The following is an 18,330-nucleotide window of genomic DNA, read 5'->3' as shown; positions in this document are numbered from 1 at the left end:
AAAAACTATAGATCCAATTTCAGTGTTTTCTTCTCTCTGTTTGAAACAGTTTGAGGATGTGTTTGTCTTGGCTTGATGTTTGGTAGGTCCTTGAGTGGGCAAGAGGGCACATCAAGTACGGCGTCCTCCACATTCACGGCCTCTACACGGACCCCTGCGGGATGGTGCTGGACCCATCGGGGTATAAAGACGTCACTCAAGACGCAGAAGTCATGGTACGGCCCGTCCTAATTAGCATCGGTGCGTCCTCTGGGGGATTCCTGGTGGCCACTGGCCGTTGGCTGCAGTCGAGTGGCTTCGCAGGCTCCAGGCCTCTGTGCCCTTTGGGTTGACCCTCACACAGTTGCTGAGAGAGGGGCCACGTCTCTTGTCCTCGTCTGTGTCTCTGGGATCCTGCATGGTGCCTCCATGTTGAGTAGATGCTTGGCGAACATTCGTTGGAGGAGGGAATCCATGATTGCTTTAAAAGCATAGATCTGCCCTTACCCCTCCAGGAGCCAGCCCCAGCCATTTGGTGGTTCTCACCTGCCCAGGCGTACAGTGGAACTCCTCAGCATGACATACAGGGCCCCGTGCAGTCTAGAATGTGGTCCTTATTCTCCAGGCATCTTCTAGTCTGAAATTCTCTGCTCTCCTTCCTCTAGTTGTAAAGCTTCATTCTTGGCCTGGTATAGTGGCTCATGCCTGTAATCCCAGCGCTTTGGTAGGCCAAGGCAGGAGGATCGCTTGAGTCCAGGAGGGAGAGGCTGCAATGAGCTGGGATCACACCACTGCACTCCAGCCTGGGCAACAGAGTGATACCTCCTTTCTAAAAATAAAAAATAAAAGTAAATAAAACTTCATTCTCTGTGAGGTTTTTATTTTTCTTCTTCTTAAATAGACAGGGTCTTGCTCTGTGGGCCAGACCGAAGTGCAGTGGCATGATTAAAGCTCACTGCTTCCTTGAACTCCTGGGCCCAAGGATCCTCCTGCCTTAGTCTCCCGAGTAGGTGGGACTGCAGGTGTGTGCCCCCACGCCCGGCTGTGAGGTCTTCCTGATGCCCTAGAATGAAGTGTGGAAAAGCTGTTCTTCTGTTAATCACTGAGAAACTCGGTGTCTGTGGATTCACCCGCAGGCACACAGCTAGGCGCCGCGTTCCTCAGTGCTTAGCGCTGGGCTGGTGTCATGCCGTGACAGGTGTCAGCAGGATGAGGGACTAGGCAGATGCTTTTCAGTTACATCATTAATACTGCTTGGTTATAAGAAATACCTGTGCTGAGATTGAGCCTCTCTGAGATATTTGGTTAGCTGAATTGGTGATTCCCTCCTGCCTGCCTAAGTGATCCCACACAATCTGCTTTCTCTTTGCCCACCCGACCCCGTCAGTCATGGTCACTGATCCCCTCCTCAGCTCTCCTGCCCTCATTTGTAAAACCACCCCTGCAAGAATTCCCACCTAGGACCCACTGAGGTCAACATTAATTTCAGGGTGTTTTATGTGCATAATTCTGAACTGAAAACATTTACTGTCCTCATTTTATGTTTTTTAGTAATTTAAAATTGTACCCAGTTTGAGAAAATTTGAGTTTGGTGACTTCCCTGGTAAGTGTGCGGAGCGGCTGGCCTTGCTGTAAGGGGCGTGTGCACTGCCACCCACCTCGGCCGAGACCAGTTACCCTGGCTTAGGTGGGGACAGGCAGGCTCAGCCCAGCTTTGGTCTTTACCACCACGGGCTGCTGCTGTGAGGTGACCTGAGTGCCACATCAGAGACGACACTGTCCTTCTAACTGTGTTCCTCAGGGTGGCCCTCGGAATGCCTGTCAGGGAGCAGGGATTTAAAAGCACACGCATGTGACTCAGGGAGCAGTGATGTAAAAGCACAGGGATGTGACTTGGTTAGTCACAAGCTCTTGCTGTCTTTCACATGAGCACCCGATTTCTCCATTGGCGTTTTCTAGGAAGTCCTGCAGAACTTATACCGCACCAAGTCCTTTCTGTTTGTGGGCTGTGGAGAGACCCTTCGTGACCAGATATTCCAGGCCCTCTTTCTCTACTCCGTGCCGAATAAGGTGGATTTGGAGCACTACATGCTGGTGCTGAAGGAGAATGAAGACCATTTCTTTAAGCATCAGGCAGATATGCTTCTGCACGGAATCAAAGTTGTGTCCTACGGGGACTGCTTTGACCATTTTCCAGGATATGTGCAAGACCTCGCCACTCAGATCTGCAAACAGCAAAGCCCAGGTATCGGATCTGGCTTCACTTGCCTTTTCCTTTTCCTTTTTTTTTTTTTTTTGAGACGGAGTCTCGCTCTTGTTGCCCAGGCTGGAGTGCAGGGGCGCCATCTTGGCTCACCACAACCTCCACCTCCTGTGTTCAAGGGATTCTCCTGCCTCAGCCTCCCGAGTAGCTGGGATGACAGGCATGTGCCACTGCGCCTGGTTAATTTTGTATTTTTAGTAGAGACGGGGTTTCACCATGCTGCTCAGGCTGGTCTCGCCCTCCTGAAGTGCTGGGATTTCAGGCGTGAGCCGCTGCACCTGGCTGCCTTCGCTTTTCAAGTACGAAACTCAAGGGCTCTTCCAGTTGTTGCTGTCTCTCTTTGATGTGATTCACCTATCCAGAAAATTCACCAATCTTCCAGTTATTATTTTTAAAAACTGCCTCTGGAATTTAAAATGAGAAGATTGGAGTAATTGGTGTCCTAGTGACAGTCTGTAACTAGAACTTTAACTTCAGGCTGGATGCGGTGGCTCATGCCTGTCATCCCAGTTTTTTGGGAGGCCAAGGCAGGAGGATTGCTTGAGCCCAGGAGTTTAAGACTAGCCTGGGCAACATAGGGAGACCTGGTCTCTACAAAAATGTTTTAAAAGATTAGCTGGGTTTGGGCCGGGCGCGGTGGCTCACGCCTGTAATCTCAGCTCTTTGGGAGGCTGAGGCAGGTGGAGCACGAAGTCAGGAGATTGAGACCATCCTGGCTAACTTGGTGAAACTCCATATCTACCAAAAATACATAAAATTAGCCGGGCGTGGTGTCGGGCGCCTGTAGTCCCAGCTACTCGGGAGGCTGAGGCAGGAGAATGGTGTGAACCTGGGAGGCGGAGCTTGCAGTGAGCCGAGATCATGCCACTGCACTCCAGCCTGGGCCACAGAGCGAGACTCTGTCTCAAAAAAAAAAAAAAAAAAGAAAAGAAAAAAAAAAAAAAAAAGCTGGGTTTGGTGGTGGACATCTGTGATCCCAGCTACTCTGGAGGCTCAGGTCGGGGGATCTCTTGAGCCCGGGAGTTAGAGACTGCAGTGAGCTGTGGTCACGCCACTGCATTCCAGCCTGGATGTCAAAGCAAGCCCTGTCTCTAAACACAAAACATAAAGTAACTTTGAAGTTTACAGCTGTACACACATGTATAGCTGGACACATTTATTCCTGTTTCAGGTTTCCTTAACCAAGAAAGAAAACTACCAGGCTAGCTTTATCAGTTGTGATACTTAACACTTGAAAGATGCAGATATCTCATATTTGTGTCCTGTCACTGCAGTTGAAAAGTTACAACTTCACAAGCACAATCTGATTTCATGAACACTTGACTTCTTTTTTCAAGTAATGTATTTTCCGTGTTCTGAATGTCCCTGTTCTGAATGCAGCACCTCTTTTAAGTACTGCTTCTTGGCCCTTTTGAGAAATTGCTCATCTATCAGGAATGACCAGGATAATTGAGAAATTCTAAAACTTGGTCATCTTAACATAAGGGAATTAATAGCTGCGAGTTTGGCATCATAAAACATTGATGATGGCAAGCTTGGAAAGGCCTGTGCTGGCTCATTGAATTGTAACAGGAAACCCAGGCACACTCACCACACACTGGAACCAGGTAAGCCACAGAGGCAGGTATCTGTGACCAGCTGTGAACTTGGAGACTAGAGAATGTACAGCTAATCCAACAGCTAAGGTTTTTCTTGTTTTTTTAACCACTATCATTTCTTTTCAAAATTGCTAATAATTAGCAAAATGGACCAATGTAAGTTCCATTTCCATAAATAAAAGTATAATTCTTATTGAGGGCAGAAGAAAGGAGCTCCTGCTTGCCGTGTGTCACCCTCTACTGGGAGGTCCATATTCTTACCTTAGTTGGGTTTTCAGTGGCAGCATGGAGCACTAGTAAGTAGATGATTTCGTAGACGAGACGAGCGGAGCTGGCACAGGCACACGTGCCCAGTTAGTGCCCAGACATTTTGAAGCTGGGATTGGGATCCTGGCCCGACTGCAGAGCAAAATACACCATTTGGTGCGTCCTGGCACCGGCCCACGTGCGTGGCTCTGCAGAGAGGCAGCGGGCTTTCCTCATCTCTGCCCCCGTCCGCCGCTTCTCATTCCACCCCCACACTCCCCGGAAGAACAGGACCCAGAGTAACCCTGCATGTGCTCGGGCTCCTTTCTGTCCCGCTGAGGCTCCCTTTCCAGGTTGGGGCAGGCAAGTGGATTCGACAGGCTGCCCGAAGACTGCAAGGTCATTGGGAGTTTTAATCTGTGGCTGTGTCATGAAGGACATTTGTACTCGAATTCCTGGAGTGCCACTCCTGATGGGAGAGGAGGCCCATGACGGTGACAGTCATGCTAGCGACCGCAGACACCACGCCACGTTCCCTGTGCCAGCTGGCTCCTTCAGCAAGTCCTCGCGCCAAGCCTGGGAGGTGCAGAAGAGAGGGCAGCGAGCGGCCCAGGAGCCCACCGCCCATGTGGGCTGAGCTGCCCAGAAGCCTGTTGCCAGTCACTGCCGTTCCTAGTCACTGCCTGCCAGCAGCTGAGGAGGACGAGCTCTGGGTGTCTCGGCTCCACTGACTGCTTTTCTTTCTCCTTCAGATGCTGACCGAGTGGACAGCACCACATTATTGGGTAAAGCAGATCTTTCTTCTTGCCAGCCTGTTTTTTGCCTACACATTCCATTGTCTTCTGTCATTAACTGTAAAATCATAAACGTTTGTTTTTCACCTTAAATAATTCGCTTATATTAAGACAGTCCCACTGAAGATGATAAATACTCAAGCTTTAGCATGGTCCCTGCCACACCGAGAGACTAAAGGCCGTCCCTTTGACGAGGAAGCACAGCCGGATCACACGTGGGCCAGCTGGCACCTGAGAATAATTTCTTGCCCTAGAACCAAGAGTGACAGGGGACTTGGAACAGGTTCTATTTGGGTGATACCATGTGGTGCAAGATACGGTGCCTTAGAATGACCCAGCTCTTCCGCAGTATTCATTGCACGGGTCTGAGCTTTCACACAGAAGCTTTCTATTTAACACTTGTTTGAAATGTGAACGCTCTTATTGCTGGGCTCAGTTCTGCCTGTTTATACATTTAACAAGACTTGGTGGCTACAAGCGTCCTCCTGTGTGTGAACTGGGCACCAGGTGCCTCCCCTTGCTGAGCCATTTGGGTAAAAGGGACTCTGGTGAGTGGCGTGGAGGCCTCTGTGCGCAGCCCCGTTTTCCCTGCCTGTTTGGCCCAGTGCATTCACAGATGAGAAAACGTGCATCCATGTGGGAGCTGCTCGCATCACATCCATGTTAGTGGTGCAGGAAGTATAAAACCGCTGCAGTCAGCTTCTCATCCACCTATACCCATGCGAAAGGACATCTTTATTACAGTTGCTTTCTTACTGAAATGTGACTCCTGGAAGCATGGCTTTCTTTGGAGAGAAGCCGTAGTGTGGTCAGTGTCATCTGCAGGGGATGGCAGGTTCTGTTTGGCCAATGCTTCAGTAAGGTCACATTTAGAAACTGTGCCTTGACGGGTGGATTCTAAATAAACAAGCTTCTGAATAAATTTTCCTCTTTCAGGTAATGCATGCCAGGACTGTGCAAAGAGGAAGTTAGAAGAGAATGGAATTGAAGTTTCAAAAAAACTCAGACAATCAGATACTGGTATTGTGTCTGTTCTTTTTGTGGGGAGCTGCCTCAGGTCTGTCTGGTTGGCAGGCATCTTCAGGGACCAGGCCGCGCTTTAATGCCCCGGGCCCTATGGTAGGAGGATGGTGCATACATTCTGTCAGGGCCAGAGAGCACAGGAGGCTTAGCAGAGACCCTGACCTCTCACCCTAACCCAATTCCAACTGCCCAGAGGTGCTGGTACCTCTTTAGAAAACTGTTACGGAGAAAACATACACTAGGAAGGTGCAGCTTGCAGAAGGGTGCTCTCTACAAAAAGAAAAAAGGTGCACAAGTTATGTAAGGTCAGCTCAGTGCATTTTTGCAAAGTGAACGCTCCCATCTAATCACACCCAGTTGAGGAAGCAGCATTGCCAGGAACCCCCTTGTCACTCTCCAGCCTCCTCCAGCCCCTAAGGGTGACCACTAGCCTGATGCATGTCACCTGAGTCTCTGTAGAAAAGCACTTTAAATCATTTGAGCTGTGCTGCCTCTGTTACAGACTAAGATGTAAGTGATTGAACTATCTAAACAGTGTATTTGAATAGGCCTCTCTGTTGACACTACGAAGGGCGATCTCGCTCGTTCGTGCCGGTCCCTCCCTCTCCTCCCAGGTTTGTCTAGTGCTGTGTGTTATTTCTCATTCTTTAAATAACATACTTAAGCCAGAGTTCCCAACACGAAGCCTGGGCTGGATGGGCCCCCGCTTGTGTATCCCACCCCGTAGCCCGCTGGCTTCCCCGTTTTGTTGGTCTCCGTGGTGACAGGACAGAAAGGAAATGACACCCCCAGTCTGTCTGTAGGTTGACTATAAAAGTTGGCAAACAAAAGCATTTCCTTGATGAAAACAGCGTCAGTGTTCTTTCCTGCTTAGCCAGCTTGTGGCTGTGGCCGTGGGCCCAGTGCCACGGCGCCTGTGCCAGCTGCAGATGTGTTCTCAATGTCAGGGTCAAATGTGGCTTGTTCTTACATTCCATTCTCCCATTTTTTATTGTTTAATATTGGGGCTTTAAGACATTTGTGTTACTTCTTATTTTTTGAGGAGTTTTTAGGTTCTTCTTTCCCCTTTGTTTTCCAAACAATAACGTTTCCCAATATTCTTAAATGTATGCATTCCCTCAGCTTTCAGAACTAAGAATTTTTTTTTTAAAAAAGTATGCATTCTCTTCATCCTGCCACCCCACGTCTCCCAGGACACCTTCTCCTGGTCGGCTCCGTGGGGGACTGCTGTGTGCCTGCCTCCCGAGCTTCCCTCCTCTTCTCCGAGATGGAGGCCCAGGTCTCCCTTGTTCTGGCCCCCCGTCCATCCTGCGAGTACCTCCTGAGGCTGCTTCTGCAGAGCCCCGTGCGGGGTCGCTTCCCGAGGGCGATGTGTCTGCAGGTGTCTGCCATCCTCAGGCTCGTTGGTAGTTTTGGTGTGGGATTCTTGGTTGTGATTCCCCTAGACTCCACTGTCTGAAGACCAGGTTTTCTATGAAGAGGGTCTGATGGGAACCTGTTCCCAGTGATTTGAAGGTACCCGTTGCTTTTTTTCCTGGGAGTTTTTAGGGTCCCCTTTTCCCTTGATTAGAAATTCAGGGGCCGGGCGCGGTGGCTCAAGCCTGTAATCCCAGCACTTTGGGAGGCCGAGACGGGCGGATCACGAGGTCAGGAGATCGAGACCATCCTGGCTAACACAGTGAAACCCCATCTCTACTAAAAATACAAAAAAACTAGCTGGGCGAGGTGGCGGCGCCTGTAGTCCCAGCTACTCGGGAGGCTGAGGCAGGAGAATGGCGGGAACCCGGGAGGCGGAGCGTGCAGTGAGCTGAGATCCGGCCACTGCACTCCAGCCTGGGCGACAGAGCGAGACTCCGTCTCAAAAAAAAAAAAAAAAAAAAAGAAATTCAGTGAGGATGTATTTAGGTGGAAAACTTTTTTTCCCTGCCTTATTCACGTGTTCTTTTTCTTCCTCCATTTCTCCAGTTCTGGAATAGTCTGTGATTCTCTTTATTTCTTCTTTCCATCTTCTCTGTTCTCCCTTTCTGGAAGTCATACTAGTTGGGATTGCCTGGATTGATTTCCACTGTCTTTTAAGTTTTCTCTGATGTCTTTTTTTTATTTTTTGAGACACAGTCTTCTGTCACCCATGCTGGAGTGCAGTGGTGCAATCCCGGCTCACCAAAACTTCCACCTCTTGAGTTCGAGCCATTCTCCTGCCTCAGCTTCCTGAGCAGCTGGGACTACAGGCGCACACCACCATGCCCGACTAATTTTGTATTTTTAGTAGAGATGGGGTTTCACTATGTTGGCCAGGCTGGTCTCAAACTCCTGACCTTGTGATCCACCCACTTTGGCCTCCCAAACTGCTGGGATTATAGGTGTGAGCCATTGTGCCCGGCCAAGCTCTTGTTTTCTTAGTTACCTTTTCTCAGAGCATCTGCTGTTCTATGTCTGTGAGAACTCTGGAGACAGAAGTCAACCTGGTTATCTGACTCTACTGCATTCCTGAAAACATTGGGAGAGAGGATTTTCATATAATAGGAGTTTATATTTTAGTACTTTATATAAGTAAACCAAAGTAAAACACTCTTAAATACCTATATAGCAGTCCACCAAAAATTTCTGAGAGCTATGAAGCATCCAGCTTTTCAGTTACCTCTTCATTTAACATTTCTTTGTTTTGTTTTGTTTTGTTTTTTTGAGACGGAGTCTCGCTCTGTCGCCCAGGCTGGAGTGCAGTGGCCGGATCTCAGCTCGCTGCAAGCTCCGCCTCCCGGGTTCACGCTATTCTCCTGCCTCAGCCTCCCGAGTAGCTGGGACTACGGGCGCCTGCCACCTCGCCCGGCTAGTTTTTTGTATTTTTTAGTAGAGACGGGGTTTCACTGTGTTAGGCAGGATGGTCTCCATCTCCTGACCTCGTGATCCACCCGTCTCGGCCTCCCAAAGTGCTGGGATTACAGGCTTGAGCCACCGCGCCCGGCCTCTTCATTTAACATTTAAATCCTTCAGTGGGTATGTTGGAGCAGTATTATGTCCCTGCATGTTCCTTCAACACCACAGGGACCATGTGCAGCAGTACATGTTTATAAAGATTCATAGTGAGTGCAAACTTAGTCAAGTAAAATAAGGCAGTTCTAAAAGGGCCACCTGCAGAGTGAATTACAGCGCCAAGTAAGGGCTGGCAGCAGGGGTGGGGGCGCCCTAGCGTCCTGCCGTCCAGGGGCAGGAAAGATGAGAGTGAACTGGTGTGGGGGTCCTCATGGGAGAGCTGTGAGGGGCAGCTGTTGCAGACTCGGCATCCTCTCGTTTAGTTTTATACAACTACAGCCAGGTGTGGTGGCTCACGCCTGTCATCCCAGCACTTTGGGAGGCTGAGGCAGGTAGATCACCTGAGGTCAGGAGTTTGAGACCAGCCTGGCCAACATGGGGAAACCCCATCTCTACTGAAAATACAAAAATTAGCCGGGTGTGGTGGCGGGTGCCTGTAGTCCCAGCTACTCAGGAGGCTGAGGCAGGAGAATTGCTTGAACCCGGGAGCCAGAGGTTGCAGTGAGCCAAGATTGTGCCATTGTACTCCAGCCTGGGTGACAGAGCAAGACTCTGTCTCAAAAAAGATAAAATAATAATAGTTTTATAGAACTTCAGGTGCACTTGGGGGCACACACGTTTTAGAGAAGTAGATTTTGATAGTGTTTTGGATCAGACTGTTTGAAATCTTTTTGCAAATATTTGGATTGTGAGTTCAGCTAGTAGAACCATCGTGTAAGTAAAAACAAAACACCAAACTGGTGTTCTGTGAACTGTTTCCTCTGGGGTAGGTGGTTCTTTCCCACTACTTTCTTTCATGTTCCTTGTTTTGTTCTCTGCACATCTGGGCTCCTCCAGTGCCTGCTGACAAGAACGAAGGCCCGGGCGATTATGCTCAATAGATTGGCTTTCTTCTGCTGTTGCTCGTTTTGTGTACATAGATTTTGTCCCCCCGTGGCCTACCTCTGACTGGTGTGCACATCAGGAGGCAGGGCCTACTGCCTGGTAGACCTTGCTATGGAGCATTGGGCAGGGATACCTGTGAGATCTGTGCTCCTAGACGCCATCACCTGCACCTGCAGCCCCAGCTGTCCCCACACAGTCATGTCTCCTTAGGGTGAAGCTCCTGGCCTCTGTTGTACAGAAAGCCTTGGTCTGTCCTGCATGTGGGTGAGAGAAGCCAAGCCCGGGGATCCCAGAGGAATTGACAGGCTTCTTCTCCATACCTCCAGCAGGCTCTCACTGTATGTTTGTTGAAATTGCCCCATCCTCAGTCCACTGAGAAATGAAAGAGCATCCATGTTCATGGATTGAGATTCCCACAGATGGTTGCAAATGTAATTGTCATCCCTTGGTTGATCCCCTGATGGTATCGATACTTACACAAGGTCATTTCCAGACAGCGGCTACTGTTTCCATTGTGGAGGGGTTTTCTAAGTCTTCCGCACAGAAGAACAATTGTAAAGCAGTTTCTGAAATAGAAATCTATTGCAAGTAACTTCTTTTAGCTGGACTTTAACCCTTGGGCTTTTCGTTCTTTCATTTAAACAGATGATGCTGGAGGGTCTTGAAATCTTTAAAACCAGTAAAACCTGCAACTTGAAAACCAGCCTTCTGTAACCACAGTGCCCAAACGAAGAGGAGTGTATGGAGAACTCCACGTGGATCTCTGATTGCAAAACCTCATATGCACCAAGAGAGCCACATGGGCACACGTGTGGCCCTCAAGGCTGGGTGAGAGGGCTCCCCTGTGTGTTGAACTGTGCAGGAGGTGACGTGGACACACTTCAGGTGGACTTTGCAAGGACTGATGGACAGCTACCTCAGGGGCCAGAATCCATGGGAAGGGGTGGACCTGGTGTTCCCGTTCCTATCTGACAGGCTCTCTTTTGTCAAGGTGGTATTTTTGTAATAAAAGGGGAAGAGTAAAGACTGTTCAAGCAACAGTAGTTGCCAAAGAGAAAATACAAAATAGACTTTTTTTTTTTTTTTTTCTTGAGTCAGAGTCTCACTGTCACCCAGGACAGAGTGCAGTGGCGCGATCTCAGCTCACTGCAGCCTCCACCTCCTGGGCTCAAGTGATTCTCCTGCCTCAGCCTCCTGAATAGCTGGGATTACAGGCATCTACCACCATGCCTGGCTAATTTTTGTATTTTTAGTAGAGTTGGGAGTTTCACCATGTTGGCCAGGCTGGTCTCGAACTCTTGACCTCAGGTGATCCGCCCGCCTCAGCCTCCCAAAGTGCTGGGATTACAGGCATGAGCCACTGTGCCCAGTGAAATAAACATATCTTATAATTTGTTTATGGAAACATGTTACTATAGAAAGCATTTTAAAGGTATGTTTGTTCCACTGTTAAATAGTAAAGAATGAATCTGCTAGTGAAAATGGTATGTTTTTAGGGAGAACAACTGGATCAAAGGGCTTCTTTGGAATTAGGTTGTTTTAGTAACTTCTGTTCCAAAGAAACACAGGTCTGATATTGCTAAGAATTGTGAAATCGGAGGAGCCAGAGGCCCTTTGCAGAAGTTCAGGCCAGCGTTGTGCAGGGCCACTGTGGCACTGACAACCGGGACAGCCCAAGTTTGAAAGACCAGGTTTCAAACATTATAAATTCCAGGCTTTGCAAGTCTGTTATTGTCTCTTAAAATTCTCTTCTATGGCCCATATTAAGGGAGTTTGCAGAGAGTGAGGGAGGCAAAACTTGAAAAGGGCCTGCAACACTTTAAACCTTCTCAGGTTCACCCACATGAAACGGCTGTGCTGGGTGCGCTGCTGATGCCTGGGGAGCTTCTCTGTGACGCAGCAGCTGCTTCTGTGGTGATTCATGAGTGGCCCTACAGTGGGGGGTTCTCTTTGGAAACAAACGGCCCTGCTTGGTTTCAGTTTGAGGCCACTTATCTTCAATTTGACATTTCTTGCCAAGCCCTGTGACACTCCCCATGGATGACTCCCACAGGTACAGAGAAAGTTAAGAACAGGAAACAGAAGGGTAGGATGCAAAGGGAGGGAGATAAGCCTGAAAACTTTTTTTTTTCTTTTTGAAGCATGGAAAACAAATCTTTTATGCCACTCCAGCCATAAATAAAATTTTAACTTCAACCCTGTGTGCTCAGTGTTTCTTTAGTTATGCCATGGCTTGCTAGAATGTTATTTAGTGAGAATTTTTAGCTTGAGTTGCGCAACCCAACTGTGAAATCAACTAAATGATTACTTGAATGTGTTTAAATGTTTTAAAAAGCAAACATTATAAATTATTTTTTTTAATGTCATTTACTAAGTGCAGTCAGGGAATATCTGAATCTGAGAGCTGGCCAGACACAGGGTATAGCAGAATTACAGGCATAGAGGATGCTATGCAGTAGGATGTAAAGCTCATTACAGCCCATTGTAAGAAAAGCTTTGTGTTCTCTGCTGGAGGACGCAGCCATGTTGCTGTACCAAATGGATGTATCTAGTTGGTTCTGTTGTATGCTCGTTGTAGAATGTAAAGTTTATTCCAATGCGACTGATAGATTAGAAGCAACTCCAGCATAGTGCACTTGCTTGTGTCTAGTTTAGTCAGTGAGAAACATCACATGAGGAGGCAACAAAGTTGGCCCTGCTGTTTACTGCCTCAAGCTAGAATAGCCATTACATTTTAAAATGGTTACATTTTAAGGCAGGGCAGGTAGCTCAAACCTGTAATCCCAGCACTTTGGGAGGCTGAGGTGGGCAGATCACTTGAGGCCAGGAGTTTGAGACCAGCCTGGCCAACATGGTGAAACCCTGTCTCTACTAAAAATACAAAAATGAGCTTGGCGTGGTGGCGTGCGCCTGTAATCCCAGCTACTTGGGAGACTGACGCAGGAGAATCACTTGAACCAAGGAGGCAGAGGTTGCAGTGAGCCAAGATCGCACCACTGCAGTCCAGCCTGGTCAACAGGGAAATTCCATCTAAAAAATATAAAAATAAAATGGTTACATTTTAAAGTTATACAAGTACCTGCTAAGAACCTCCTGACTATCTCAACAAAGCCTGAATATGTACTGTGGCCCTTAAATTAGGTTACTGGGCATGCTCTGTTATATCAGAAATGACTGAATTTGGTGGGATCACTGACACTCTGTCTGTAAGTCAAAGTTATGAAAGAGAACAGCCAAGCGCGGAGGCTCACGCCTGTAATCCCAGCACTTTGAGAGGCTGAGACAGGTGGGATCGCTTAAGGCCAGGAGTTCGAGACCAGCCTGGCCAATGTGGTGAAACCCTGTCTCTGCTAAAAATATAAAAATCAGCCGGGCGCGGTGGCACATGCCTGTAGTCCAGCTACTTGGGAGGCTGAGGCAGGAGAATTGCTTGAACCCACGAGGTGGAGGTTGCAGTGAGTAGAGATCGTGCCACTGCACTGCAGCCTGGGCGACAGAACGAGACTCCGTGTCAAAAAAGAAGGACAAATAGAGTTGCATCTGCTGTCTGCAGTTCATAGAGGTCAGCTATCTCACCATACTGGAAGTCCCCCTCAGGGAAGGAACCAAATCTTTTTGAGATTTAATTTCTTCCTCATATAGTGCATTCTGTTATTACATGAAACAGTATTGTTAAAACGGATACATTTACTCAGGAGGCTACTCCTTGGTTACCACTTGGGCCCAAAACGGTCTAAAGTGGAAGCCCACCTCAGAATTTTCTTGTTCCTTTTTTTTTTTTTTGAGACAGTCTCTGTCACCCAGGCTGGAGTACAGTGGTACAATCTCAGGTCACTGCAGCCTCCACCTCCTGGGTTCAAGCGATTCTTCTGCCTCAGCCTCCCAAGTAGTTGGGATTACAGGCGCACCCCATCATGCCTGGCTAATTTTTGTATTTTTAGTAGAGACAGGGTTTTACATTGGCCAGGCTGGTCTCGAACTCCTGAGCTCAAGTGATCTACCCACCACAGCCTCCCAAAGTGCTGGGATTACCAGCGTGTGAGCTGCCACGCCCAGCCTGTCTTGTTCCATTTTGAAGTAGAAATGAAGTGGTGAAAGTGCAGCTTTCCTGCACATAACAACGTTTGTAAGTGGAGAAGTCAGTTGTCACTTGAGAAACTCTGTATTCTTCAATATTTCCATAACAGAAATTCTATTTAGAAGAATTCGGATTGCATTGAAACAGATATAATTCAATTTCACCATTAAAGTATTTTTTTGGCTTCTAAAATTCTACATTGGCGATATCTGAATTAGAACATTTTTTATTGATATTTTCAATACTAACATAGTTTCTCTGAAACCATTTCCCAAAAGCGAGGTTCAACAGTTTATTAACAATCTTATAACTAGTATGTTTAAAAACCAAAGAGTAGTTCCCTTCAAGATTACTTGGGAACAAGGCAAGATCAGAGTGAAGATGAAGCCGAATTCAAAATTTTTCTAACCAGACTAGCTTATTTCAAAATGGAAGTTAGAATTAATAGTACAAAGTTGTACCTTTTGTTTGTTTTTTAAAAACTCATTTGACACCAGCTCTCACTGAAAACTTTCCCTACTAACTAGAAAGGGGTCTGAACACTCAACTGAAGTGAGCTACAGCCTCTGGCTACAGCAACTAAGGTTTCTCTTGCAGGGTGCACCATGCTGGTCATGCTTGCTGCAGAAGTCGTCTGTGGAGGAGCTGTGTGAGTATTCGAGTGGAAACTGAACAGTGATCGGGAGCCCGCTGCAGGGCTGCCCCTAGCGGGACTCTCCGTGTCTCTTGTTGCTTTCTTGGCCTTCAGTGTCTGGATACTGAAGAAGATCTAGGGTCAAAATTCGGCTGAACATGCAGTCATCGTACTAAAATAGAAGACAGTTAAAAGTTCTCTTAATTAGGGAAAAAGTATTGTTAAAGTAAAATAAGAGCCATTAGTGAGTCTAGAATTGCATTTAAAAGGAATCTTCTTCAACCTAAAAAGATATCAGCATTTACATCGGTTGTGGGTTTTTTTTGGTGTTATCTGGTAGGAGAATTTCCATTACTGATGCATTAATATTTCCAGGTGGTCCCCTAACGTTCTGTAGGCGCAGGAAGGTAAAATTTTACCTTTGCTTAAAGGAACATTCAGGAAGTAAATCCTAACTGTCCAAAACCATATGATCTGAACTAGTGGCTCTACTCCATGAGTTCAGATTAGTATTTTCAATGGCTTGAGAAAGGTGTGTTCACATTTTAGAAGTTACTATACAACTTGGAACTTCTTTTTTTTTTTTTGAGACGGAGTCTCGCTGTGTCGCCCAGGCTGGAGTGCAGTGGCGTGATCTGGGCTCACTGCAAGCTCCGCCTCCCGGGTTCCCGCCATTCTCCCGCCTCAGCCTCCCAGTAGCTGGGACTACAGGCGCCCACCACCACGCCCGGCTAGTTTTTTGTATTTTTAGTAGAGACGGGGTTTCACCGTGTTAGCCAGGAGGGTCTCGATCTCCTGACCTCGTGATCCACCTGCCTCGGCCTCCCAAAGTGCTGGGATTACAGGCTTGAGCCACCGCGCCCGGCCACAACTTGGAACTTCTAATGTATTTCTTTGTTTTGTCCTCAGATACTTTTGGAAGATAAATGGTTCCTTGCTCTACCATAGTGCATTTGTTTTTGGTTAAAACACTGAAACATTACAGAAATAAGTATAATGTTAACAGTTAGTGTAAATCAACATGGACTATTATTTCACAAAACAAAACTACTTATTGTTCTGCAATTTTCCATTTGCTTTTTTCACTTAAAATATATCTTCAATCTCTATGTATTGTCTCGGAAAACACCAGTAGTTATTTTTAATCTTATTTGACTAAAAAATCATTTCAGCCTTAGACTCCATTTGGAAGTTTTCATTATCAAAGGAAAGCCCGGTGGCTGTCAGGGTCCTAAGGGAAGTTGGCAGTGGGTACACTCCTCCCCTCTGATTTGTCTTTACCTCAGGATAGATGCCGATCAGTGCGTCGGCTCTGGAGTAGAACTCTTCTTTTAGGGAGATGACTATCATCTGAAACTGGTCTTGAGTTTGCTCTTTGATGTAACTTGACACCTGGAAGAAATAAAAACACATTTCACTAGGAAGGAAAGGCCTTGTCTGGGCTCTGGGGACAGTAATTCTGCATGTCTCTGAGTCTGGTCAGTTTAGGTGACAAGGACTTATCCCACCTTTCCAATAATTCAATAAATCCTCAACAACTGCAGAAATGGAAATAGATTCTAAAATGAGATAAACTTCATTAAACCTATGATCTAAAACTTCAAGAACATTTTAAAGAATAAAGCTCCAACTTAAGATACTGTGGTGTAAATAGGTAATCAGCCTTTATAACAAGAAAAAAACTACCACTCGAAGTATTTTTTGAGGGTGAAAAAGAACTGGTATTTACACTTACAACCTCCAGGCCAGGCACAGTGGCTCACGCCTGTAATCCCAGCACTTTGGGATCCACCCAAGGCGGGTGGATCACTGGAGGTCAGGAGTTCAAAACCAGCCTGGCCAACATGGCGAACCCTGTCTCTATTAAAAATACAAAAAGTTAGGCAGGCATGGTGGCAGGCGGCTGTAATCTCAGCTACCTAGGAGGCTGAGGCAGGAAAATCCTTTGAACCCGGGAGGTGGAGGTTGCAGTGAGCCGAGATTGTGCCACTGCACTCCAGGCTGGGTGACAGAGTGAGAGACTCCATCTAAAAACAACAGCAGCAAAAATCCAAAATAATTTCCATCTTCCTATTTTGCCAACTCAAAGCCTGAAAGGAAAAACAGGGCAATTATGTATGTATTTGTAATCCATAATCAAGTCATTTGGTTAGAGGTGAACTCTGGTTCCTTAAGGAGGCTCAATTCCAAGGAAATGAGAAGTGCAAAATAGACTCAATAGAGATGAGTCTTGGTGAACAAACTACTCAGAACTTGGACAGTGATAAACCCCAAGGAAAGAACTACCAACAGTTTAACAAAGGTACTGCCAACTCCTGGGATTTCGCTGAGGGCCTAGAGTGGGTCTTCTCCATGTGCACCAAAGATCCTGCGGACACAAGCTCTGGAAGTACTGGAATGGCAGCTTCCATTGAGGAATGAGTGGCCATGTTTTACATGAGAAAGGAAAGAAACTGCTCTATGAGGCTGAATTCACAGAAGGAACTTCCAGTATTAGAGGCAATGGTAGCAGCCACTATGACAGGGCCGAACAAAGGTCTTGGGCCCATAATAGGAAAAGAAGGGGAGACAGGATGCGAAGATGCAGGGCATGCATTTTTCCTGCAGAGTTACCTGTTGTAAATGTTGGGTACCCTGATCACAAGAGGGAGTGAAGGGTGCTTCATAGTTCCTCATACTACATAACTGCTCATACTCAATTCAGCAACGGAATGTCAGAAAGATACATCTCAAAGGGATAATGCAATTAAGAGGTTTTAGTACATAGGATGGGTACTAATAAGAGTCTTAAGTAAGACCTAGTACCTGGAGATGCCACCAATGCAAACATCTAATTTTTCCTCAAACATAGATACCTTAAATCCAGCCAAGAAAAGATAGCCACAAGATTTCCCCTCACAGAATGTGGGATATAAAGTGCCAAAATTATCCTCCTAAGGGGAGATTTCTCCCAAATGAGTCAGCCATGGAGTCCAGTCATTTGATGCACACTCGCTGGCATTCAAGAGACAACTCAAGATGTTCTTCTGTTCCTATGTTTTCTTTCCCCAGCTACCATGAAGTTTCTGGCAGAGACTTTTTGGGGGTATGGAGCTGGTGTGATATTCTTGTGTATCCTGTGCCATGTTAAAAATGCAGGGCCTTCAAGAGATTTTCTCAGATGAATACAACTTGAGAAATGCTCAAAGAACATTCACGCCATCAGAGGGTACCTCAGGTTGCAGCTACCCAGGCAATTCATGTGAGACTCAACAGAGTAAGAAATCAAGGAGGTCAGCTTCAGAGGTGCAGAACCTGCTGGGCAGTACCCCGAGGCTGCAAACATCTCTCAGGCTTGGGCTCCTTAACATCACTCACAAGACCAGGTTATAAACCCGAAATGCAATTTATTTCTTTTTTTTCTTTTTAAATTTCTTTATAATAGAGGCAAGGTCTCACTACGTTGCCCAGGCTGGTCTTGAACTCCTGAACTCAAGTGATCCTCCTGCCTCGGCCTCCCAAAGTGTTGGGATTACAGGCATGAGCCACCGCACCTGTCCCAGAATGCCAATTTCTAAAAAAATGATGAGAAATACATATGTCAGCATGACCAGAGCAGCCACCTTGTAAGCAGCCGTTAATACAAAGCCTGGTCATTTCTAGAAGATGAATGGGCCTGGAATCAGAACCAGGAGACTCTAATTCACCCATCTCCAAGAATGAATGGCCCCAGTAGCAGAACCATGATATCGGGAACTCTGCAGGCCGATGCTACCCTTCCCCTGGGCAGTGTCAGGCACTGCCAGGATTTGCCTCCATCC

The 18,330-nt window shown here is 47.0% G+C and overlaps 2 protein-coding genes across 17 annotated transcripts in view; one reads left to right on the top strand and one right to left on the bottom strand.

The window, feature by feature from the left end:
* The window catches only part of FAM118A (family with sequence similarity 118 member A), a 32,884-nt gene extending 20,870 nt beyond the window's left edge, over nucleotides 1-12,014 (top strand). For 4 of the 16 annotated variants that reach the window (XM_033233619.1, XM_033233617.1, XM_033233618.1 and 1 more), the window contains exons 5-9: nucleotides 87-215; nucleotides 1,939-2,224; nucleotides 4,839-4,871; nucleotides 5,817-5,999; nucleotides 10,464-10,547. In XM_033233619.1, the coding sequence (XP_033089510.1) occupies nucleotides 87-215; nucleotides 1,939-2,224; nucleotides 4,839-4,871; nucleotides 5,817-5,983 (615 nt within the window). In that variant the 3' untranslated portion in view covers nucleotides 5,984-5,999; nucleotides 10,464-10,547. Of the gene's footprint in view, nucleotides 1-86; nucleotides 216-1,938; nucleotides 2,225-4,838; nucleotides 4,872-5,816; nucleotides 6,000-10,463 lie in introns of all 16 variants that reach the window. The other 12 variants (XM_033233616.1, XM_033233614.1, XM_033233624.1 and 9 more) reach the window with 7 other exon arrangements.
* Nucleotides 12,015-14,108: 2,094 nt separating this feature from the next.
* The window catches only part of SMC1B (structural maintenance of chromosomes 1B), a 66,718-nt gene continuing 62,496 nt past the window's right edge, over nucleotides 14,109-18,330 (bottom strand). The window contains exons 24-25 of the mRNA XM_033233610.1: nucleotides 15,812-15,922; nucleotides 14,109-14,702 (exon numbers count right to left, since the gene is read on the bottom strand). Of these exons, the coding sequence (XP_033089501.1) occupies nucleotides 14,601-14,702; nucleotides 15,812-15,922 (213 nt within the window). The 3' untranslated portion in view covers nucleotides 14,109-14,600. The remainder of the gene's footprint in view (nucleotides 14,703-15,811; nucleotides 15,923-18,330) is intronic.

The sequence above is a fragment of the Trachypithecus francoisi genome, unplaced genomic scaffold (genome assembly GCF_009764315.1).
Source record: "Trachypithecus francoisi isolate TF-2019V2 unplaced genomic scaffold, Tfra_2.0 Lachesis_group14, whole genome shotgun sequence".
In the NCBI taxonomy this organism is placed as follows: Eukaryota; Metazoa; Chordata; class Mammalia; order Primates; family Cercopithecidae; genus Trachypithecus; species Trachypithecus francoisi.
Note: the sequence above shows the minus strand (reverse complement) of the source record. Positions and strands in the feature narration are given on the sequence as shown.